At 39.2% G+C, this 26,156-nt stretch overlaps 1 protein-coding gene and 1 long non-coding RNA gene across 28 annotated transcripts in view; one reads left to right on the top strand and one right to left on the bottom strand.

Annotated features, from left to right (window-relative positions):
• Positions 1-26,156, top strand: part of Hdac8 (histone deacetylase 8) — a 220,744-nt gene that overhangs the window by 101,388 nt on the left and 93,200 nt on the right. For 4 of the 5 annotated variants that reach the window (XM_006528276.4, NM_027382.4, XM_006528275.4 and 1 more), the window contains exon 9: positions 1,315-1,409. In XM_006528276.4, the coding sequence (XP_006528339.1) occupies positions 1,315-1,409 (95 nt within the window). Of the gene's footprint in view, positions 1-1,314; positions 1,410-11,347; positions 24,972-26,156 lie in introns of those variants that run through there. The other variant, XM_011247671.3, reaches the window with a different exon arrangement.
• The window catches only part of Gm32262, a 208,974-nt gene that overhangs the window by 101,333 nt on the left and 81,485 nt on the right, over positions 1-26,156 (bottom strand). For 19 of the 23 annotated variants that reach the window (XR_003953070.1, XR_003953056.1, XR_003953050.1 and 16 more), the window contains 2 exons: positions 17,918-18,002; positions 9,339-9,430 (listed from right to left, as the gene is read on the bottom strand). This is a non-coding gene — a long non-coding RNA (predicted gene, 32262). Of the gene's footprint in view, positions 1-9,338; positions 9,431-11,260; positions 11,360-17,917; positions 18,003-23,838; positions 23,880-26,156 lie in introns of those variants that run through there. The other 4 variants (XR_003953069.1, XR_003953072.1, XR_003953071.1 and 1 more) reach the window with 4 other exon arrangements.

Here is a 26,156-nt window from a genome sequence, read left to right as displayed (position 1 = left end):
TTTTAACCTAAGCTTGACCCTTGAATATGTGTGTATAACTCTTCTTATGCAATATGTGCATTTCTGAAAATGCCTGTACATAAGTGTAAATTTTTCAAGGCAAACAATATTATGTGTATACAAGAGATAGCATATTCCTTAATCAAAACCTATAGTGATTCTTTTTTAAAGTACATAAGTATGCCTAATAAGTCTGTCTTACAGACTAATTTCCCATGCTAGGGATGTTTAAAATAATATCCAAAGTGGATAGCTGAAATCCTCTGCTCTTATTAACACATAGACAATTAGTAGAGATAGGTACATTCTTAAGCTTCCCACTGAGGCCTGAAAGACACACAAGAAACCCTAGCCTCCCTGACCTTTCAAATAGAAGGAATGCTTAAGAAAAGGGTAATGGTATGTTCCAGTTTATATATGTTAACACAGTGTAACAGTGAATAGTATCATCTATTGCTCTTAAAATCGAATCATTTTGGAGGATAATGTATATGGTCACCCTACCTAAAATAGAGCTGATTTTATTTCCTTTGGTCTGCTCCGAGGTTAGAAAATTATTCCATTTTACCCTTATACTCTTGGAATTTAGCTAAAGGCCAATGTTCTAATACTTGCATGGCAAAGCACATCCATTCAGCACAAAAATATGCTGATTATTAACCAGTGTAATATGGCTGCTGGGTGACTGTGACAGGACCTGACGAGATGGGTCAGAGTGTCAATCATCAGTCCCTTCCTTGGCTCACTCTCTTTGATCTCTGCCACTAGGCTTGCGTTTTGTGGTGAAAAGGAATGCTGATATTAAAAGAAGGAAGTCTGTTTCTGTCAGCACTTTCCTTCTCTTTTTCCTGGATGCCTTTAGGACTAGATCTGCCAATAGCTTTAAAATACAAATCGCAGCCAACAGTCACTTTATAGAATTGTTGCAAAATTCATCTGAAAAACCATCACATTGTGTGGGTCACCTCCAGACATCTGGGTTCCAGGGTTCTCAGTCTCACTAATGTCTCCTGGTGAAACTAAGGTGCTTGCCTTCTTCTGGTGAATATTTGCTGGAAGATGAGAGCCTCTCTAATCTGTGTTGCCCTTGAAATTTTAAGTTCCACTGTGTGCACAATCTGACTGGTCCTGTGAAGTCTACCTACTGGGTGGTTTACAAATATCATTAAGGGATGCTTAATTAGGACTCTGCAAGTTGGACTTGTCTTTTTAGCCCTTTTATTAAAACTCTTTTCTCTCCTTCCTTACCCACCCCCCTTCCCTCTCCTGTTGTTTTGTGTACTTTCCTAACTTCACAATTCTTGGTGGAGACAGGAGGCTATAACCTTGCCAACACGGCTCGTTGCTGGACATACTTGACCGGGGTCATCCTAGGGAAAACGCTATCCTCTGAGATCCCAGATCATGAGGTAAGTAAGGCTCTGAAAAGTCCTCTCTTCTTTAAGGGGAAGAGCTGAGTCATTCCACCTAATCAAAATCACGTCTTCACCACTCAATACCGTTTTGTTGAGAGACACTTCAATAACAATAACACACTGTTTTGGCCGAATAGTGGACTCTTGTTCCAAAATAGCCAAGACCTTCTGCCTTTTTTTTTAAACAAAAGCTCTCAAAGGCCAACCAACTTTAATTTCTCAATTAATTACAGAGACTGTGGGAAGGGGTCACCTGTTCACACAAAGAACTCTTTGGAATATGTACATGTTTACAGCCCCTAATTTCAAAAGGGAAAGGACTAGTTTTTAAATATCTAAGCGAGGTTTTGGGTTGTTTTTAGGGCTGCCATAGGTGAGATGAGATGCACATTCTTTGGTACTCATTCAGTTCTCTCAATTGTCTTTGCCTAATGTAAAGTTCAGGAACCATAATCACTAAGAAAGTCAGGTCTGTTGAGTTTCCAGCAATTAGGGGTACAGAGATCAGGGCTGGACCATCCAAACTGAAATGTGTCATTTGAACCCTTGCCATTTTTTCTGGTCATATGAGATGGCCTTAACAAAGCAGAAATGTCTATTTTAGTTTTCCCAAAGACAAGTAATAGAAGCTGTCTGGGATCTGTGAGTGTGTTGATAGTCACTAATTCAAAGGTGTACCATACCTATTCCCACCTACTCCCTCCCCCAAGCAGGGAATAGTATTCTCACAAATGAAGATACAGCCACAGACCTTAGACTGTGTGACCTAAAGTAACAAAGCAGTCCATGAAGCCTCACCTTCTCCAGCTATTTCCCAAAGATGAGGGATAGTGCTTTGCTTGTAATGTTATGATTTCTGCCAAATGTATTGCTGTATACTTGAGAGCATTATGCTTTTTGAAGTCCCTATTTTTTTTTAAATTAGAAGTAACTTAAACTAATTTGCTTCCAATTTTCTTCAAACCATAGGTGAAGTATAATATGTAACTCAAATAAACCACTCAATATGTCTAAAATACAAATAGAAGGCATGGTATAATTTCAGACAATTTGCCAGTGTCAGGGTTAATGGAAGCCTCTTTTCTTGACTTGACTTACCTTTATTCAGTATTTGGAAGCTTAATGAAATATAAAGGTAAGTGCTGTGAACAAATGTAATTGCTGTTATTGCTGTGGGAATATCTCAGATTGCATTGTAATTTAGAGCGCTGGGACGCCAAAAACTGATCGAGTTATGTCAGAAAGCAGCCGTAAGCTGTAGTATTCTGAATTGAGAGTGAGTCTTATGTTCCTCAGAAGCAAAAGCAAATCTAATGATTCATCTGTATTAAAAGAGTGATAAAATTTTAATAAACACGAATATTGCCTCTGGTACCTGGAGAAGCTATGCGGATGAACAGATGTAGGTTTGGCCTTATAGATTGAGATGCTCTGTCCTTATATGGACTCGTTCTACAAGATTAAATGAGATGTAATGCATGTCAAGTGCCTGAGACACAGTCCGTGGCACCTAATAGACAGTTCAGAAATGCAAGTTCTTCTTCCCTTTTGTGTGTTCCACGCCTCTCATACCCGGACGTTTATGACTCTGTCATTCATATATTTGTCCAAACCCTTTGTGAATCCCGTCTGTCATATTCTTTGGGTATAAGAGATATGAGTCATCCAAGAAGGCACAAAAAGGAAAATTGAAATGACAGTCTTCAGGTACAATGAGATATTATTTTAATGAAAATTGCCGAAAATAGACCACACAGCATGAAGGCCTATATAAGTTTTGTGTCACAATACACAGTTGCACACAAATATCCGATCTGCAATCAGATCATCAAGTGGAGATAAAAACAATATTTTCTGTGTTTCCATTATTTGCTAGGAACTGTACAACTCTCACTGTCTTAAAAGATGCAGGGGGCAGTAAGACCTCATCCCCTATGTCACGTGGCTGCACAGGGAGATCTTGAGTTGGGAGCTGTGCTGATACTGATAATGGCATACAGAGTTGGAGTTGTACGACCAGGCAGCCATATTCATTCATTTCATATTCATTCTCTCTCTCTCCTCTCTCCTCTCTCCTCTCTCCTCTCTCCTCTCTCCTCTCTCCTCTCTCCTCTCTCCTCTCTCCTCTCTCCTCTCTCCCCTCTCTCTCCTCTCTCCTCTCTCCTCTCTCCCCTCTCCCCTCTCCCCTCTCTCCTCTCTCCTCTCTCCTCTCTCTCTCTCTCTCTCTCTCTCTCTCTTTCTCTCTCTCTCTCTCTCTCTCACACACACACACACACACACACCTACATACACCTATAATGTCAGCAGCCTGGCTACTAAAGAAGGAGGACTGTGAGTTTGAGGCCAGCTTTGGTTGCATAGCAAGTTCCAGGCCGCCTGGATCATTTGGGAGACTTTGTCTAAGAAAAAAAAATGTTGGTGCTGGAGAGATGGCTTCATGGTTGAGAGCACTGATTTCTCTTGGAGACAACCCAAGTTCAATTCCCAAACACCCATGCAGTGGCTTAAAACCATCTGCAACACCAGTTCCAGGAGATCTAATACCTTTTTTCTTGCCTCCATGGGTAACAGGCATGTCAATGGTACATTGACATACATGCAAGCAAAATACCGTTACATAGTTGTTGGTTTTTTTCAAAGTAATTAGAAGATAGTTGGAACGGTGGCTATGGAGATGTGCATCAACTGTGAAGGGAATACAAAGGAGGGCCCAAAATTCCCTGCCCTCCGGGAGCCAAAGGGGGACTTGAGAAATACAGTCAACACAGTCACAAGGTCAAGCTATCGCAACAGTCAGCTATGGCCAGCTGACCTCCTACTATCTCTGCTCTCATTCTTGGACTTTGTTCTTCCATCTCCTTGGATAATAATCATCTCCCTCCAAATGCTCTTTCCCCAATCCTGTGCTGACTTCCTAGGTCTAGCTACAATCCCTGTGTTTTTTAAAACTGTTTAGCCTAAATGTTGAGCTATTCCTTTATTCATTTAACAAGTATTCATGTGGCTCCTACTACTTGCCAGGACATTTTCAGATATGGATTCAATTATACAAATAAGGTATGCCCAGTGTCCTCAAAAATACTGCTCTCTAATTAAGGCAACAAAGCGTTGTGTTCTAATCCAGGACAGGTGGGGAACAACGATGGGAACTCTTTCAACAGAACACTGAACTAAGCTCTGAGTAATGAGTGGTGCATAGTTGTATTCCTAACACTCAGTAGACTGAGGCAGGAGGATCACAAGTTCAAGGACAGCTCGAGTTATCTACATAGCAAGTTCCAAACCAAGCCAATGAGACCCTGAAATTTTGAAGTGGATATTCAAAGATTGAGAGTTTGCCAAGTGATGAAGAGAAAGGGACTATGTGTTTACTATAGAATGTATAATATAATAAGAACCCTTGGAGCTTTAGTGGTAATTGTGACCAAATACGAAAAACCTTAAATGCTGAGTTCATGAGCCTGAAAAAATATAAACTTGGTTTTTAGAAAGCTAATTTGAAACTAGAGAAATACTTCAGTGGTTTTTAAAGCACAGGCTACTCTTAGAGGGGATGTAGGTTTGGTTCCCATCACCCACATGGTAGCTCACAACTGCCTATAACTCTAGTTCCAGGGAATATGACACCCTCATCTAACCTTTTCAGGTACCAGTCATGCATGTGGTGTACATACAGTACATACATGCAGGCAAAAACACACATACACACATAAGATAAACAGATCTAATATTTTTAATTAAGAAAGATTATTTGCTAGAAAATAAAAATAACTTGCTAAGGGAATAAACTTGTAAAAGTTATACAACTAAGTTAAAATGTTCAGGGTCTCATTGGTTTGGAACTTGCTATGTGAGCAGAAGTAGTACAGATTTGAGTTTTTCAGTTTTGTTTTGAGGGTTAGGGTTGTGGGGGTTTTTTGAGACTTTTATAACAACTGTATATAAATAATGAGATTTCTTGGGGATAAGACAGGAATCTAAACACAATTCATTTGTTACAGTTATACCTTCTACACATGTAGTGTGAAGATACCTTTACAGGCCATTTTAATATTTTTATATAAAACAATGTTAAGGTGTAGTTATTATCACTACTTGTATAAGATTAACACTAAAATATTTTAGATTTTGCAACATTTAGGTTTTTAGATAAAAGGTCCTCAAACCTGTACCATTTTTCTGGTCACCTGTGATTGGGGGCCTATTTTAGCTCTCTGTGTTTAGCAAAAGGTTAAGCACTCACCCAGCTGGCATTCCTTCATTGAATAAACAACTAAGCAAGCAAGTATATAAGTATGTGTCTGAATTTGCGTAGAGAGGTTTCTCTTTTTAAGATTGGAGAAATGGAAATAGAGTCTTTTCAAGAACACAGGTCAATCCTAGTACCAAGTTTCTATCCTTTGCAAGAAGCACCATGTATCCAAGCCATGAGAAATCAATGTATCCCAAGGAAAATTCCCCATTGCCATGCAGGGAGGCTATCTGAAAAGGCAAGCCCAGCACGGATTCTAGAAGCATTTAGGGGTGGTAGCTCTTTGTGCACAACCTCATGAGATACAAAACAATGATGGCATAAAGCCAGTAATCAGGGAGTTGATGTCAGCCTATGAATTGGAAAGCCAAGTTGGACAGACAGTCATGGAGTAAAGAGAGAATTGGAGCATGCATGTATGATTGGGCTCTGACACTCTACCATGAGGAAAAAGCCCAAACATGACATGAACCCATTTTAAAAAATACATTGTTAAGTAATACTATTACATGGAAAATAGTCTGCAATGTAGTGTTACTATTTAGATCCCATGATCTATGTTTGAATCAAGCAGTTTTATGTACAGGTTGAACATTTATAATCTAAAAATCTAAAATCTGATATAACTTTTGAGCCCCAGATGAACACACATAATCATTGGGTTTACTAACAAAAAAAAAATATTCTACTTCACCAGACTGCTTTTGATTTTAAAAGATTGAGAAACATTATCATTCATATTAAGAAATATACATAGCCATTAAAATAAATTAAATTTATTTATATACAAATTGATAATAATATAAAAGTCTTTAGATAAAATCCACTGAATTTATATTATTTTATTTATGAATAATAAGGTCCTAATCTGTTCTCTCAACCCATTTACTTATATAGTCTTAAATTTCTAATTTTAATTTAAACTGTACAATCATCAGACCTTACACAAATTTTCTTCAATTTATTTTTAAGTATTGCATGGTGCTGATTTTTTTGTACATGGAACACCCTAAGTAATGTCCAATAGTTTGTTTTACAGAATATAGATCTTATGTAGAATATTGATCTTGAGTAATGTAACCTTGCTCCTTGCTTTTCTTGTAAGTGCTTAGCATGTTCCATGTACATGAGCAAGTCATCTGTGAATTTAGAATTTTAAGTCGGGTATATAATCTTTGTCTTTTATTTCCTTTTCTTGTCTTATTGCACTGGTTGTAACTGTGGGTTAAAACCAGTGTTGTGTGGAAGAACTAAGTGAACACCTTTATCTTTGCTTATTCCTAGTCAAAGGGGCAAAGCACTTAATTTTTCCCCATAGAGTGTGATGTTAGCCATAGTGGTCCCCCCCACCCAAGGCCGATTCTTTATTGGGAAAAGAAAGTTCTCTATTTCTAATTAAAGGTGTTTTCCCACAAATGAATGCAGAATTTTGTTAAATGATTTTTCTTCATCTACTAAAATCGCCACCTAACATCCATTATTCAGTTAGAATAGACTCACACTGACTTTACATGTACAATAGCTGCATTTCTCAGATAAGACCTATGTGCTCATGATGGGTTATCTTGTTTATTTCTTTTGCTGAAACTTAGTCAAAGGTTTTTGTGTCTTGATGAGGATGGTCAGCTGTTGTTTTCTTGCAGTGTATTTATCTGGTTTTGATAACAGGATGATGGTTATCTTATAAACATTACTTGAAAAGTTTTGATTTTTGATGCTTTGTGGCTACTAACATTAATGATCATCTCTTAATTCCATATTGGTAATTTGTCTCTCAAGAAATATATTCCTTTACTCATTATTATTGTTTTAAATGTCTACTACTACTACTACTTCTACTTCTACTACTACTACTACTACTACTACTACTACTACTACTACTACTACTACTACTACTACTACTATTTCTTTAACTTATGGACTATCAAGTTCCCTGAAGTGTGGTCTTTCTTTTTTATTTTGTGTAAGTGTATTTTTGTGTGTGTACCACAGAGATCCTACTGTCTCTGCCTCCCCAACACTGGATCATCACTACATAATGGCTTTTATATGTGTACTGGAGACCAACCATAGGTCTTCACACATGCCTGGCAAGCAATTTATCAACTGAATCGTCCACCAGCCCCTGCTTTTGTGTATGTGTGACAAAGCTACACATAGCCTGGCTAACCTAGAACTTGTTCTGTAGCTAAGGATGACCTTGAATTCCTGACTGTCCTCCTCCCCCACCTCCAGCATAATGGAATTAAGGGTGTGTGGCATGACAGCAGGCCTGTAGCTTTTGCTGTTTCTAAGATGTAGCTTTTGACTTGATTGGTTTCTTTTGTTATTTTCTCCCTTGTGCCTTCTTTTGTTGGTTTGTTGTTGTTGTTTTTATTCAATATTCTTACAATAGAAACGTAGCTCATTAGGCCAAGAAAGATGGTGTGTGCCTTTAATCCCAACACTTGGGAAGCAGGGCAAGTAGATCTCTGTGAGTTTATAGTGGATTTATATAAACAACATAGCGATGCTTTCATAATCAAGTATGATTATTTCTGCCTATTACTTGAACCAATTTATAAATTTAGTTTTATATCCATCTTCCTCTTTGTTTTCTATTTATCTCATCTGTTCATTGTCTCTCCCTTCCTCCTTCCCTCCTTCCCTCCCTCCCATTTCCTTCCTTCCTTCCAAGACATGTTTCTAACACATAGTCCTGGGTGTCCTGAAGCTGACTGTGTAGACCAGGCTAGCCTCAAACTCACAGAGCTCTGCCTCCCTCTACCTCCTTTGATCCTCATTGCCTGTAATCAGGAACTGGCATTAAAGGAATGCACTATCACACCTGGCTTTATCCCCCCCACTCCTTTAATTACATGATTTGGGAGATGTTGTTTGATTTGTTTGCAGTGTGGTACTAGACATGGAACCTAGCTAGGACCTTGTACATGCTAATGCAAAAGAAAGGAACAAAGAACAGATGAGATAAGTAGAAAATAAACAGGAAGATGAGAAGAACACTGAATATTTTTTCAGTATTCCATTTTATCTCCTTACTTGCTTACTAGCTATACTTTCATTTGATTTTTTTTATAGTTGATTTGGTTTTTACAGCAAATTTTTATTATATTTTATTTGTGTGTGTGTGTTTTTATGAAGGTATGTACATTTCACAGTGCATGCACATATGGAAACCAGGGACAAATTAGAAAAGTCTATTCTCTCCTTATACCATGTATGTCCCAGGAACTGAATTCAAGTCATCAGGCTTGGTGGCAAGTGCCTTTACTCTTGGAGCCATCTTACTGGCCCCAGCATGAATTTTTAATTTAGAGTTTACTTTCAAATATTGTTACTTTACTTCACATGGCCCTTCCAGCAGTGTGCTTGCATTTCTCCCTTTCCTTTCTATTATTACAGCCACATGTTGCTTTTTTACATTGTAAAATAAAAACGTTTTGATGCATTGTTATTGGCTTTGCTTTAAATGGTTAGTGATACTTTCATTTTAAAATATTTGCAACTTACTTACTTAACGTAAAAATAATAAATCCAATCTATCCTGTAAATAACACTTTTTGATGAAAAAGAATTATTTTCTAAGACTTCAATTCCATGAGAAGAAATGCTATTGTAAGACTTCCACCCATCTCTTTATTCTATGGCTTAGTACGTAATAGCTCACTTACCTGCTTCTTCATTCAAAGTATGTTGACATGGTTTGACTTCAAGTATATGACAAAAGCAGAACTTCACAGGTATGAAAAGGGTGCGATGTTGGCTAGAAAGGGAAGGAATGTTTTTAATAACCTTTTCTGATCATTATATGCATTCCTTGAGACTACACCAAAACAAAACTCTACAAATGGTAATGTCTTTAATGTAAATGCAGCATGGGGCCTGAAAGCATCTCAGGGAATTTTTACATACAATTAGGTTAAATTTGTATTTTGAAATGGATATTTGACACCCCCCCCCTTCACATAGTATTTGGAAAATACCAGTTCACTGGGTTAGGAAAGCATTCAAAATGTTCATACATTTTATTCAGCATAAAAACATTGATATCATCACTGTATTCACTGGGGGAAACTTAAGTTTTGAAATGCTGTCAAGCTCACAATGCCAGAATCAAGTTTTCAGAAATCATAGTTTTGCTTATAACCACAAATTTGCTATCATTGACAACAAACACATCAGTTGTTTACCAAAAAAATCATAGGCTCACTTCATTTTTGACAAAACATTTGCCAGATTCCAAATATTTAATCATAATGTTGAATCATCATAATCTGTCAGTTGTCCTTTTGAGCACATGTAGTATTCCATGAAAACTAGCTAGTCAGTGCTCACAGCTTAATCACAGCCAAGCCATTGCATGACAGTCTATACCAAAAGCACCTCATCATACTTCCTATGAGCACCAAATCCAGCAGCAAGTTTTAACAACTTATCAATTTTACTGCTTCAGCAAAGACATTCTCAAGCAAAGTTGGAATTTTTAGGAGTTTGTGACAGTAAAGAACAGAGTCCCCAGTGCTATGCTTGATGCTACTGCCTGAATCCATACATGGGTGCCAACAGTTTTCCTCACCGTTGCTTTTGAAGTGCCATTCGAGTATAAACAACAGTGTTCCAACATAAGCCATGAGCTTCAAACAAGTTATTCAGCACTTTAAATAGAGTAGCACCACTTCTGTTTGTGCCTAATCATTCACATAAAAGAAGCCTTCTGTTAGGATTATTTACTACTGATGCCATGTGATATAAGCAAAACATCAGCTCAGGCCGCACTGACATAGGTCTGTTGGTGAGGGCACAGTTCAGAAAATGGGTAGCTAGTGAAGTATCCATGTTTGTAGTTAAATGTTTCGATCATTAAGCTACTGAGTCACGGAGAAAAGACAGTGCCTTGAGTATTTTCACTAACTTCTCTTCCAGTGGACAATGAACACTGTCAACTGTTCAAGGCTCTGTTGTCCTCTAAGCCTGCAGTTCTCCATGGCGTGTCTATAAGATGCTTCAATGGCTTTTTCAGTTCTAGTTCAAAAAATGCTAACAAACAATTTTTAGTGGTTATTTATTTAATTAGTTATTGGGTTTTTTTTTTTCTATTAAGTCAGAGTTGTACTACATAGCCCCGATTGGTCTGAAACTTGCTATGTAGACCAGGATGACCTTGGATCTGACACAGACCCTCCTGCCTTTGTCTCATGAGCTACCATGCCCAGCTTTAATGAGTTTATAATATCCGTACTTAAAATATTCAGCTTCTAACCAGGCATGGTAGCTTACATGTAGAATCTAAGCACACACAAAGTTGGGGCAAGATGATTGCTTCAAGTTCAGGTTCAGCCTGGGCTAAGCCATCCTGAACCAATGAATTAAACTCTGTTTCATATATGTGTGTATATATATATATGTGTGTGTGTGTATGTGTGTGTGTGTGTGTGTGTGTGTGTGTGTGTGTGTGTGTGTATTCATCTTACTTTATTAATGGTCTGAAAATGCTCTAACTTAAATGATGTATTATATGTTCAGAAATATGTTTCATATGACACAGATGGTAAATTAGTAACAAAATAACTTTTATCATATTTCCATTTCTTACTTATAATTTCACTCAATTTCTTTGACGTGACTCCCTTCCTTCCATGAGTCAGACCCCTCACTGATGCTTCAGCTTTATCATTTTCAGGTTCTATAAAAAGAGATGTTGCAGCACTGGTTTGAAAAAGCAAGGCTTTTCATCTTCCTTTGTTCAGCCAACAACAGCACAGTAGGGTGACTTCAGTTCACAACAATTTATTATATATTTATAAAGAACCACAAGAGAGGAATTGGAATGCTCTCACTACAAAGAAATGATGAATGTTGAAGGAGCCAGAAATGCTAATTACCCTGATTTTATCATTACACATTGTGTACATGTATCAGATTGTAATACTACTGTGTCTGTAAATATATACTGCTATTATCTGTCAATTAACATTTTAAATTAACATCTAAAAAATATATGTAAACAGTAATCAAAGGATGTGTTAATGTCTATTCCTTTAAAAACACAACAATTTTTTTACCATATAATCTAGCAATTACATTCCTGGGCATTGTTCCCAGAGAAATGAAAACCTACATCCACATAAACTATAAATAAATGTGTAACTTTAATAGCCCAAATTGGAAGTAACCCAAAAGTCTTGTAATTTATAAATGGTTAAAAAGAGTATGATCCATCTATGCTATGGAATACTATTCAGCAATAAAACCCAATGAACTATTGATGTGTGGAATAACTTGGATGGGCCTAAACGGAGTTACACTGATCAAAAATAGCTACTCTCAGGAGATCTGGCCTTAAATTGTACTACAGAGCTTTACTAACAAGTGCAGCGTGGCATTAGCACAAAAGCAGAAACCTAGAGCAACAGAATAAAATTGAGGACCCCAAAATAACCTCACACAACTACAGCCACCTAATCTTTGGCAAACTGTCAAAAAACATGCACTGGGGTGGGGGGAGAAAAGAAAAAGCCTCTTTAATAAGTAGTATTTGGAAAACTCGATATCTACATGTAGAAGAAGGAAATTAGATCCACATCTCTCATCTTATATAAAAATCAATTAGAAATGAGCCAAAAACCTTATTGATAAACCTGAAACTCTTAAACTACCAGAGGAAAACAAAGGTAAAACATTTCAAATTATTGGCATAGGCAAGAATTTAACCAAAGGACTCCAATAGCACAAGAAAGAGCCCCAAAATTGACTAATAGGATTATATGAAATTTTATATGAAATCATGAAGCTTCTACATAATAAAATAATAATCACCAGAGTGAAAAGACAGTCTGTGAGGTGAGAGAAAAACCTTCCCCAATTACACACCCGACAGGGACTTAATAGCTACACTCTATAGTGAGCTCTAAAATTTAAACTTAGAAAAGCAACCACAAATAATCCAGCCAATAAATGTGTTGTCTCAAAAGAAGTGCAGAACTAGAGAGATAGCTCAGTTGATAAAGGACTTGCCATGTAAACTCGGGGACCCAGGTTTTATCCTCAGTGCCCACATAAAAAGCCAAGTATTATGGCATATGTGTGTACTTCCAGCACTGCAGACCACTGGGGCTCACTCACAAGCCATCCTAACCAAATCAATGAGTCCAAGGCCCAGTGAGGCTGTCTCAGAAATACAGAATGAGAGCTACAAAGGAAAGATACCCAAGGTTGACCCCTGGGCTACACTCCACACCCCAACACATGAATCTCTACATATACACCAAAAAATTGCAAATGTCTAATATGGTTTTTGAAATTGTTTAATGTCTTTAGCCAGCAGGAAAATGCAAATTGAAACATTTCACGATTCCATCTCACTCCATGCAGAATGGCTCTCCCTTAAGAAAACCAGTAAGAAGAAGTGCTGGTTAGAATGTGAGTGATGGGAATGGTTAAATGCTGCAGTCAATACAGAAGTCAGTATAGAGGTTCCTTTTAAAAATCAGAAATGCAACTACTATTGGGCCTAGATAGATAGACCACCCCTATATGTAAAGCAAAGGACCCCAGATCAACATGCCACAATGATACTTGTACACCCATGTTCATAGCAAAGGACCCCAGATCAACATGCCACAATGATACTTGTACACCCATGTTCATAGCTGGTCTGTTCACAATAGCTAATATTTCCATTGATAGATGACTATAGAAAATGTGGCATATGTACATAAAAAATTGTATTCAGCTGTAAAAGAGAATGAAATGATAATACTGGCAGAAAAGAGAATGGAACTGGTAACCTTTATGTTAAATGAAATAAGCCAAACTCAAATATGCATTATATTTATAATATATATACATTTTTCTCTCTTGCATAATGTAAATTTGTGTGAATGTGCATATGTGTATATGCATGTATATGCATATATGTAGGACATGGGAAAAGGGAACTGTAGAGGAGAGCGAGGTCTAAAGGGAGTGGGGAAAAGAAAATAAAAGATATTTTAATGGAATATATCTGATATGAAAACAGAAGGAGGGGCTACTTGGAGGAGGAAGAGACGAGCAGAAGGGCGCATGGCAGCAAGGACACTGAAAACAAAGGATAATGATCTATATGTGTAGAAATGTCACACTAAAACCCACTAATTTATATACTAATTAAATATGATAAAATAAGAATGTTATATACTGCCCAGTTCTATTTATATCATGTCTAAATAGTAAAAAAGATCATAGAAATGAAGATGATTTTCATGGATGAGAGATGAAACGATAGCAGAGAATGTGTCACCTGTGGTAAACAGTACAGCAAAGACTTCTGCGGGAATGGATGGATTCTATATTCTGTGATGATGGTTAAACCAGTCTATACACAGGATAGGATTACAGGGGAGTAAATGTGCTGTTTTACTTGAATCTTCCTATGTCATTATATTTAAACATTTTGGGGAGTGGGGTGGGGGTAGGAATAGAATCAGTGGCCTCAGACTGAGATGTCATTATATTTTAACTGAGTTGTTTTATTTCTGAATATAATTGGGCCATGGTAACTGCCAATCTTTATTCTTTAGTTTAAACATTTGGAACATTTCTTTAGAGTTGTGGGGATGAATTTTTTTAATTTTATATGTGTGTGTGTGTAGGACAACTTTGTGGAGTTGGTTCTCTCCTTTCACTGTTGTATGAGTTCCAGAGATAGAATTTATGTCACCAGGCTTACATGACAAGCATATTTATGCACTGAGCCACCTTTCTAGCCGGAAATTTGTTTGATATAGAACTGTAAGTCCCCAGTTGCTTGTTGTTGCTGTACATGGGCGCGCACACACACATTTTTCTTTGGTTGTTTTTTGTTGTTTTTTTTTTTTTTTGACAGAGTTTCTCTATGTAGTTCTGGTTGTCCTGAAACTCATTTTGTAGACCAGGCTGGCATCAAACTCAAGAGAGCTGCCTGCCTCTGCTAGAATTAAAGGCATGTGCTATAATACCTGGTATGCTTGACTGCTGTTTTGTAGACTATTTTATACATTATTTTTATTCAAAAAGTTAATGTTTCAAGACAAATAAACACAAATCAGAAAACAGTACAATAGGAATTATTATTATTATTATTATTATTATTATAGTGTAGCTGTTGACACATCAGGGCTTAACTCTGCCATTTTAGTTTGTTTTTGTTGTTATTGTTTTGTTTTGTTTCTCCCTCCTGCCTTCATGTTGTTTTGGATTTTTTGTGTTGGCAGTCTTATTTCTTAAAAAATCAACCTCTCTCTTCTTGTATCTATAGCTTTCGATGAAAAATCCCGTCACTCAAGCTATTATTCCTATAAGAGTAGCGTGTGGTTTTTCTCTAACTGCTTTCAAAATGTTTTCCATTATATGGTTCTTGTTGTTGTTTTGTTTTGTTGTCTTTGGAGACTGGATCTCTCTGCGTAGCCCTGGCTGTCCTAGGATTCTCTGTAGACCAGGCTGGCCTCAGATCCACCTGCTTCTGCCTTCTAAGTGCTGGGGCTAAAGGTATGCACCACCACCACCCAATATTATGTTTTTATACTATTCCCTTCTTTCTCTGTGGGACTCTAATGGTCCTGTCCCACTAAACTGAAACTTCCCCCCAGTTTATTTTCTCTGTTGTTCAGACTGCATACTATTTTGCTTTCAAGTTCACAATTTTTTTTCTTTTTCATCCCAATTACCGTATTTGGTTTACCTAGTATGTTTATTTAGGTTATTGTATTTTCAGTTCTAAACTGTCCATACATTTATTACTTTCTTTTATTACTAAATTTTCTCTATTTTTGCTTTGTTTCTAGTGTATTTATCAATGCTAACTGGAATATGTTTATGAAATAATTGTGTCATGTTCATTACCTTGGTGTTGCCATTTTCACTGAGATTGACAATGTCCTGATTATCTAAGTGTTCAACCTCATCATTCACATATATATATATATATATGTGTGTGTGTGTGTGTGTGTGTGTGTGTGTGTATATATATATATATATATATATGTATATATATATATATGTAACAACTATGGCAACACTGAGCTCTGTACTGTACTAGATGGCAACTTTCTGCTTGGGCTCAGTCACTCACTACACCAAGCACTGTCAGCACTTAGGAGATTAGCAAACAGACTGTGAGTTTATGGCTAACCTGGGCTTATACCGAGAACTCTGGGTTGCTCTAAGCTACATGAGTGAGGCCTTGTCTGTAAACAAGCAAAGAAACAAAAAAAATGCATTAGTAAAATTCTTTTCAACCAAGTACCTGTTGCATCTTGTGCCTCAATACTGCTTCTTGGGTACCCAATGAGTGCCTAATTGAGAAACGGAACATGGTGCTATACCAGACGCTTTAGGAATTCAGCCAAAAATGGTCAACATCCTTAATCATCAGGGAAATGCAAATCAAAACAACCCTGAGATTCCACCTCACACCAGTCAGAATGGCTAAGCTCAAAAATTCAGGTGACAGCAGATGCTGGCGTGGATGTGGAGAAAGAGGAACACTCCTCCATTGTTGGTGGGATTGCAGGCTTGTACAACCACTCTGGAAATCAGTCTGGCGGTTCCTCAGAAAATTGGACATAGTACTACCGGAGGATCCCGCAATACCTCTCCTGGGCATATATACAGAAGATGTTCCAACCAGTAAGAAGGACATAGAAGCCTTATTTATAATAGCCATAAGCTGGAAAGAACCCAGATGCCCCTCAACAGAGGAATGGATACAGAAAATGTGGTACATCTACACAATGGAGTACTACTCAGCTATTAAAAAGAATGAATTTATGAAATTCCTAGGCAGATGGATGGACCTGGACGGCATCATCCTGAGTGAGGTAACCCAATCACAAAAGAACTCACACAATATGTACTCACTGATAAGTGGATATTAGCCCAGAAACTTAGGATATCCAAGATATAAGATACAATTTGTTAAATGCATGAAACTCAAGAAGAACGAAGACCAAAGTGTGGACACTTTGCCCCTTCTTAGAATTGGAAACAAAACACCCATGGGAGGAATTACAGAGACAAAGTTTGGAGCTGTGACAAAAGGATGGACCATCTAGAGACTGCCATATCCAGGGATCCATCCCATAATCAGCTTCCAAACGCTGACACCATTGCATACACTAGCAAGATTTTGCTGAAAGGACCCAGATAGAGCTGTCTCTTGTGAGGCTATGCCGGGGCCTAGCAAACACAGAAGTGGAGGCTATTGGATGGATCACAGGGCCCCCAATGGAGGAGCTAGAGAAAGTACCCAAGGAGCTAAAGGGATCTGCAATCCTATAGGTGGAACAACAATATGAACTAACCAGTACCCCCCTGGAGTCGTATCTCTAGCTGCATATGAATCAGAAAATGGCCTAGTTGGCCATCAGTGGAAAGAGAGGCCCATTAGTCATGCAAACTTTATTTGCCTCAGTACAGGGGAACGACAGGGCCAAGAAGTGGGAGTGGGTGGGTAGGGGAGTGGGAGGAGAGCATGTGGGGGACTTTGGGATAGCATTGGAAATGTAAATGAAATAAATACCCAATTAAAAAAAAAGGAAGTCAGCCAAACTCCCTCAGTAGTTTAAACTGATAGCTCGTGGACTAAAACATTAAAACCATATCTAAATGAAATATTATCCCCTTATATAAATAAAGATAGCTATAAAGAAAGACAAATGCTACAACATGAATATTTGAATTTTACATTTTATCAAGTATGCAGGGAGTTATTCTATTACTGAAATACTTTATATAGGTAGGATTTACAAAATGTCGATGAAAAAGTGTTTAACATTAAGTTTTTAAGTTTCTCTCTCTCTCTCTCTCTCTGTGTGTGTGTGTGTGTGTGTGTGTGTGAATTGGAGGGTGTGTGCTATAGCATGCCTGTAGTAGTAAAAGGACAACTCTGTGGGACTGATTCTTTCCTTCTACCTTCAGTAGTTCCAGGGATCAAACTACAGTCACAAGGCTTGCTCTAGAATGGCTTTTACTGCCTTAGCCACTTTGACATTCTTTAAACACCCATTATTTCTGTATATGCTAGGTCTTTCACATATATTCATGCATGTCTCATAGCAACCCTGGTAGGTAGGCATTATCCCTCTTTTACTGACAAAAAAAAAAAGTTACTTGCCAAAGATCAGCCACAATTGAAGCCCAAAGCTGCCACATTTCTTGGCTTATCTGTTCTCTTCTTTCAGTAATAGAACTTGGGATTTTAGTGTGAAGAATACATGGCAGAAAGGCGAACCTTGGCAGAGCATGTCCTAGGGGTCAGACAGTGGGCATCACTTTGCAGTTCTTGAGGCATTCTTTAGTCCAGCCTCTCAAAAATCCTAGGAGAAGAAATAGAAAGTTCGTTGTCCATCTAGTCTGTGTCCGATGTTACACGGGAGCTTATATAAATTGCCTCTCCTGTCTCCTCACAGCCCAGTGAAATATGTTATCCAGACAACATGAAGAAGCTGATATGAGCCTTCAGCACGCTTGCCTGCTACTTCAGGAAGCTATACAGGACACTTTCCTTATCAGCATTTTATGGAACATGCATTCCATAAAACATGATGGGTTGGTTATTTTTAAGGTATGGACTAGAAACACAAAGGTCTTTCCATGTTTTTGTCTTTTGGGTTGTCCTGGATGGCTTTTCCTACCAGTTATGGTACAATTTTAGAGCATCCAGGAATTTCCTAAAGCACATCAATGGAATCTTGGTTTAAAATTAGCAGAAACCTGCTTGGAAGAACATAAGTAAGTCTCAGTAAACAATAATGCTTGCTGATACTTCATCCCAGAGAACCCTGATACCTCTCACTGACCATTCTATTCTTTTTTTGCAAAGTATATGGTCATCATATTTCTTTTTTGTTTTGTTTTGTTTTTTCTGGCTAGTACGATTGGTATTTCTGGGGATATAATGCCGAACATCCTTGGCATCTAAGCACTAGAGGCCAGGAGCACAATCTGCTTTTTTCCTTTCCAATTTGACAACTGAGAATATCTCCAGCCATTGCCAGGTGTTTAGGGGCTGAGCACAGTTGCCCTCTGCTGAGAACCACTGGCTTATAGTAATTAGAATTATCATTCTTGAGTTACTCACAAGCATAAAGGCCTAAATAGCAGACTTTCTTAAACTGTCTTTTTCTTGGTTGACTTAAGTCTTCCATAAAACCTGTTCAGCTGTACTGAGCATGGTCAGAAACATCACAGCCATTAAACTGCTGTAAAGTTTTGTTACCTAAAACAACAAAGGAAACTGAATATAGCTTGCCTGCCGTACTCAACTGATTGACTTCAAACGTCATTCAGTCACTCAGGGAACACTGACAAGTCCTGAGGCAACACTGATAAACAGTGTAGGCATGGAACTAACATTGAGGAAGTTGAAAATCCAGTGAGAAAAGCATGCTAAAGAGCACGTAAAAAGGAAGTGAAAGAAAGTCTAGGTACCAGCAAGGTGACTCACCAGGTAAAGCACTTGCTCTCATGCCTGACTATCTAAATTCAGCCCCAGGAACACACATGGTAGAAGGGCAGTTCCACATCTAACACTGCCCCCTCAACACACACACACATACACACACATCACACCACCACACACCACACCACCACCACCACCTCCACCACCACCAGCAGCAGCAATGCCAGCACCACCATAGCAATGAGACTAGTAACTAATATAGCAGCCATGCCCACAGATTCTGAGGCTAGAAAGAGCTTGGCATATTCTTGATACTAAAAGCAGACCACTGTGGCTGGGTCTGGCAGGTGGGGCAGTAGACGCATGAGACGGAGTAAATAACAAACCAGATCCTGTGGCGTCTGTAGGCCATGACAAAGCATTGGATCTCATTCTTAATTGAAAGTCGAAGTTGAACATTAAAGTTGAAGGCTTTTCACAGGATTAGTAGATGATTTTTTTTGAGATTATAACATAATTATATCATTTCTCCCTTCCCTTTTCTCCCTCCAAACTCTTCCATATAACCTTCCTTTCCCTCTTTTAAATTCTACTTGATTTCATATACCTGTTTAAACCACTTGTTGTTTGGAGTGGGTGGGGCTGCCAAAGCAAAAGAATGGGAGTGTGGAGACCAGGTGGGAGGTTGGTGCCAGTTGATAAAAATGTTAACAGTGAAGATGAGATAAATGATACTGTTTGGTTATAGAATTCACATATATGCTGCTGAAAGAAACACTAGGTTACTAAAAGGGAAAGAGATATTCCTTCCTTGGCCCAATGAACCACAATCATGAATACCTAACTAGTTATTCAGCTAAACAGGAAGCCATTTAGTTCAACAGATTGATTAAGCACCACCTATATACAGGGCCTGTGGTACATGCTGATACAGAGGAGTAAAAGACCCATCATTGGCTAGCAGCCTGTTAGGAAAGACAAACTTATAAACAGACAGCTTCAGTTGGCTGTGTTAAATGCTCAGAAGCATGCACGGAGTCTATAAAGTCACAGAAGAGAGCCAATTAGTCTGACTTGAGCTGGAGAGTGGGTTAGAGGTCAGGAAAGATGTTGTAAACATGATGTCTGGGCTGAAGCCTGAAATGAGTATTAGCCAGGAAAATGTGTGAAAACCAAGGAAGGAGAGGAAGCAGCGATCGAAAGGCTCAGAGCTGTGAAGCATGATGATGCATTTCAAAAATGATAAACACAGATTTGAAGACAGAAAGGAGTAGGACATAAGTGGAAGGACATGAGATTGGCAACAGCTGACAGTTACTAGCACTCAGATGTCAGGCACCATGCTGGGTGTCTTACGTGGATAACTTAATCCTCACAATTACAAGCCCAATAGGAAACGGACACAGGGATACTGGATACTTTTCTCAGAGTGTCTGTCACACTATTGAAGATTCAGTCTAAGCAATTCGGCTCTGAGCCACAGGAAATCTCAAATGTCATCTTAAAGAACGGAGACTATACCTGTTAGCAAGGCTGAGTCATGGAAGGGCAGTGACGTGGTCAGATCTGTGTTTCAGTGAGATGACTCAGGATGATTTAAAGAGGCCCCGCTGGCTGCAGACAGTTGTAATATATCAGGGAAGTGGGGGAAAGAACTTGAAGTACGGATGGAGATGAGGAAAAGGTTTAAGAAATGTTTAGGAGGTTGCATTAGCTCAACGTGGTGATTAATTGGATTCTGGGGGCAAGGGAGAAGGAGAAATCTGGACTGTCACCATGTTTTCTGGTTTGGATAACTGCATAATGAATACAAGGAAGAGCACTTAAAAGCAAAGCATTTTTTATGCCAAGTACTAGTGCCAGTAAGACGCCCAAAGGAAGCCATTCAAGATGGGCCGTGACTGGCTGTAGGTCTCAATGGTAAGAGCACATGAAAGGGACAGTCATTAGAGTGAACATGATTATCTATGGAAACTGAAAAAGGGCAACCATAGGGCCAATGGGAAAATTATAGAGAGTTTCATTAAGGAACCATTACAAACTCACAAGGGAAGTTTTTAAAATTAGAATCACAAAGAGAAACCACATATCACAGTGATAAAATCATAACTGTTACCCAACCTGTATGAGTTTTTATGCTATGGGCTCTGCCACTTAGCAGCCATAGGACAAGATACAGTGCCTCAGTTGCTTGAGGATTAAATGTAAATCCAATGTATGTAAAGTGTTGCATATAGTACCTGATAAACAATAAATTTAGGAACTGACAAAAAAATTGCAGAGGCAGTTGAGCAGAACCAAATGAGACAGTCAGAAGCCTGGAGTGTGCACCTCAAGTTGTATCCATAAGTGGCTGTAGTTTTCTTTATTGAGACAGAAGAATTGGAAGGCTATGCTGTGAGGAGGCCGCAGAGCGCTGGTAGGAACCAAGCTTGAACTCAGAGAAAGCACAGGGTTGGGGGAGGCACACTGGGAAATCCGGCACATCAGAATTCTGATAGTAATCAGTTCTGTGGCTCTAGGCGAGCTCCTCGAATGCTACAGCCACTTATGGATACAACTTGAGGTGCACGCTCCAGCCTCCTTGAATGCTGCAAGCCTCTGTTTCCTCATCTTCGAAGGAAGTAGGGTCGAAGGGGCTGAAGAACAGCCCCCACATGGTCACACTTCAGGAACTCTTGGTCCCCTTTCCTCCCACTTGGCACTTACTTTTCTGGGGACACTGAAATAAATGCCAGTTCACTTCCTTTCTTGAACAGATGAAGCAAGATCACAAAAATAGAGGTTACAGAGTAAGGTAACTAGATGAGTTCCCTTTCCCATTGCCAGTAGTGGTGCTATGGACACTGTGACAGCAATGGCTGACAGGAAAGAGGGAAGGTTTCGCTGGTGTGCTAGTCACACCTCAGCTTTTTGTGTCTAGTGCTGCAGAAAAGTAGCAGGAACTAGGGAAAACAGCAGACACTTGAGCTTCTGTTTTTCTAGTTGATATACCAGGACTGTGGTGATGTTCAAGAGAAAGTGCCTGTCTTAAGGAAAATGACGTCTACAGGCTCATTATATGAATGAAGTAAGAGGTGTTTAAGGTGACTGAGAGGAGTAGAAAGACTTTAAGACTTCATGATTCCAGAGAAAGAGGTGAGGTCCAGAGCTCACTTAAGGGTCTGTTACAACCTGTTCGCTAAAGTCAGGAGGATGAAGGGATCCTAAGCCAGGGATGGTTTCTAGCTGAATGAAAAGTCATCAGCGTCTCCAACTGCAATCTATATGGATTTCCTTGACTTTTATAAACTGACTGTTCCTTAGGATGTTCCCCCAGAATGAGTGCATGCTTGCTTTCATTGTCAGAGCTTAACTCCTTCCTAGAGAAGCTGCTTTCCCCATTCCAGTTCCCATTCGTGCCCCATGTGATAGTCTGTATATGAGTGGCAGGATTAGAAGGTATGTGGCCCTGTTGGAGTGGGTGTGTCACTGTGGTTTGTGGGCTCTAAGACCCCCATCCTAGCTGCCTAGAAGCCAGTATTCTGCTAGCAGCCTTCAGATGAAGATGTAGAACTCTCAGCTCCTCCTGCCTGGATGCTGCCATGTTCCTGCCGGTATGATAATGGACTGAACCTCTGAACCTGTAAGCCAGCCCCAATTAAATGCTGTCCTTATAAGAGTTGTCTTGGCCGTGGTGTCTGCTCACAGCAGTAAAACCCTAACTAAGACAGAAGTTGCTACCAGGGACTGGGGTATTGCTGTGATAGGCCTAACCATGCCTTTCTTTGGAAGAATGTGGAGTTTGTGACTTTGGATTTGGAAAGCAGTGGAATGCTTAAGTGGGGCTTAATGGGCTATCCTAGTAATAATATGGAAGACTTTGTTACTGAGAGTGATTTGAATTGTGCAGACCTGGCCCAAGAGGTTTCAGTGGAGAATTTTCATGTGGCCTAGAAACTGTTTTGTGGTATTTTGGTGAAGAGCATGGCTACTTTTTGCCCTGGTCTGAAGAGTCTGCCTGAAGTGAAGGTGAAGAGACTCAGATTAATTGCATTGACAAAGGAAGTCTCAGAAACACCCATCATAGACTTTGTTCTCTGGTTAAGTCTCATGAAGAACATTTTAAACAAGCATAGCAAGCTAAAAAAGGAAATATATAAAATATATAGTTCAAATATTAAAGGGGCACCAGGAAATGAAATGAAGCTGAATTCTGTGTTCAAGGATATTAAATTGAATTAAGGGAGTAGTGACCTTGGGGTAAGATCCCACCCAACTAAGTTTAGATCCAGGCATGATGATATACACATTTAATCCCGGGAGGCAAAGAGAAGCTGATCTCTGAGTTCAAGTCCAGCCTAGAACAGAACAAGTTCTAGGTGAAGAAAAACTTAAATCCAGGCTGGGTGGACCACACCTTTAATCCCAGTGCTTATGAGACAGGCATGCAGATCTCTGAGTTCAAAGTCAGTCTAAGGAGGAAGTTCCAGGACAGCCAAGCAATTGAGGGAGTTGGAAAACAGAAAGCTGACAATAAGGGGGATCATGTTCCAGCCACAGCAAACAGAAGAACTCAACAACTTTGGCCACATGGCTCTGACTTTAGAGTCCAGAACAGAAGGGACCACTGGGATAATTGATGGTAGTTAGCTAGAGCTAAGAAATTAGTGGTGATTAAGAAGAGACCAGCATCACTGAGGTGAAATTTTCTGGGAAGTATTTTCTGAGAGCACAAAGAAGCTGTGTTCCAGAGATAGCCAAGGTTGTACCTTGTGGTGCAGCTGGACTTGGTAATGTATAAGAGTCACCCACGTGGTACTGGTTTTGAAGGCATGAAGGGATCATGGAGAGCAGCTGAGGCTTGGCACTGTGAGAGGCCATGGAAGGTCATTGGTGAAGGTACAGGTTCCAGTTGATGGCCCAGGACTGAAGGGGTCATGCAAAGGAGTTGAGGCTTGGCACCTGTGAGAAGAGAGCCTGTGAGAGGCTATTGGTGAAGCCTACTTACAGTGGAAGACCCCAGAGTATTGGAGATGCCAGTACATGGGATGATCACCAAGAACAGCAGCAGTGGGGTGGATCAACCTGAGCTTAGAGTGCTACAGAGGGCAGAGCTGGAGAAGTGACACCAGCCCTTTGGAGTAGCCTAGAAGTTCATGTGTGGATCCCAGACATTGAAACATGAAGCTGTAACATTGAAGTTGCCTTTGAGACCCCAAGATGTTTGAGATACCAGAGCCATGGGATATCTGCTGAGGAAAGCTGATAACAGGGAGTGAAACCAGCCCAGGAGAAAGAAGTTTATTGTAATCAACAAAGATGAAAAAGGAGTGGAAATCTGAAGACTGCTTTGACATCAGCCATAGAGATGCATAGTTTGGAGATTGCCCTGGTTTCCTGTATTATTATGGAATTACAGCTAAGTGATTGATCTTTGGACTTTTACATTGTTGAGACTGCTATAGACTGTAGAGACTTTTTGAAGTTGGACTAAATGTATTTTTCATAATGCTATGTTTAGGCATTGCCCCCATCGACTAATATGTTTGAACAAACCTATGGGGGCCAGGGATTAGATTGTGATGGTTTCTATATGCTTGGCCCAGGGAGTGGAATTAGAAGGTGTGGCCCTGTTGGAATAGGTGTGTTTCCTCACCTTGGTATAGAAGAACCATCTCTTTCTCCCAATTAGTACCATAGCAGGAGACAGGTTCAGACTTCTCCAAACTACATCATTTAATAAAATCAGAAGAATTAGTTGAAAAACATTTTAGAGATTTTCACTTGTTTGCCACTTTACTTCTTCTGTTCTAAGTACATGCCAAGGGACAAAATTTCAATACAAACTGAAACTAGAGTCCTTCTCCATTTACTATTACCAAAAAAAAAAAAAAAAAAAAAAGGCCAGGTTAAGGCATGGTAACACATGCCTGTAATCCCAGCTCTTAGGAGAACTGTTACAGAATTGTGAGTTTCAAGCCAGATGGAACTGTATCCTGAGACATTCCTAAATCAGAAGCTAGCCAGCCTTGTAAACTACATACATACATACATACATACATACATACATACATACATACATACATACAGGAAAAATCCCCAGGAAGGAAAAACATCCCTGTAAGAAGATGGGAGTTTCCAAGGTGAATAAAAATATAATATCTCCTTAGAGAATATAACAGAAGAATAAAGACATGAGAAAATGAGGAAACTCTGTCTCTTTAAATGGAATTAGGAGATCTCACTGGGAGAGAGAGAGGAGAGGGAGGGAGGGAGGAAGGGAGGGAGGGAGGGAGGGGGAGAAAGAGAGAGAGAGAGAGAGAATATATGAATTTATTGAATACCTACTATGTACATGTTACTTTGCTAGATGCTTTCAGCCTTGAGTTCTACATCTATAAAAGAAAACCTCCTGGTTCCCCTATGATCCAGCATCTACTGAGTACTAGATGGGAATGAGAGAAATTCAGCAAGCCTACTTGAACACCCATTTGGCAGCTAGCACATCGATTGCATTTAAGGCTCATTGTGGCAGCCCCTTCTATTCCAGAGTAACTGCAGAACTCCCATTCTTGAGTTGCTTTGACCTCTGAGTTCATTCACTCCAATCCTGAGAGCTAATCTCCTAGACCACTCACTTCCTCAATGAACATAAACCTTATAATTTTTTGTACTTCTTTGTTGGTTCATTAGTTCAACCAACAATCAGTCATTAAATGATGACACTGTCAGCATTCTTTCAGGCACTATAAAACCAGAAGTAAAGACCAGTTCCTACCCTAGAAAGATACAGAATGGGGGGGGGGGGAAGACATAGAATTGTTACTTTCAATCTTAACAGAGGGCAGTGACAGACCTGAGTTTTGGCATCATGAGTTTATGAAGTTGTACAGCCAGAGGCAGGGGGCTATTTAAAAATAACAAAATTGTGGACATAAAATTAGATACACATAGGTATTTAGGATGACGGGGGAAAGCATAATAATATGAAAACTCTAAAAAGATGAAAGTTACTGTAAACATCACTTAATCCAAAACAATTCTAACATGTTTTATTAATTAAATATATGATACATCTATGCTATTT

This window comes from Mus musculus, chromosome X (genome assembly GCF_000001635.26).
Source record: "Mus musculus strain C57BL/6J chromosome X, GRCm38.p6 C57BL/6J".
In the NCBI taxonomy this organism is placed as follows: Eukaryota; Metazoa; Chordata; class Mammalia; order Rodentia; family Muridae; genus Mus; species Mus musculus.
This window is presented reverse-complemented; position numbering and strand designations above follow the sequence as displayed.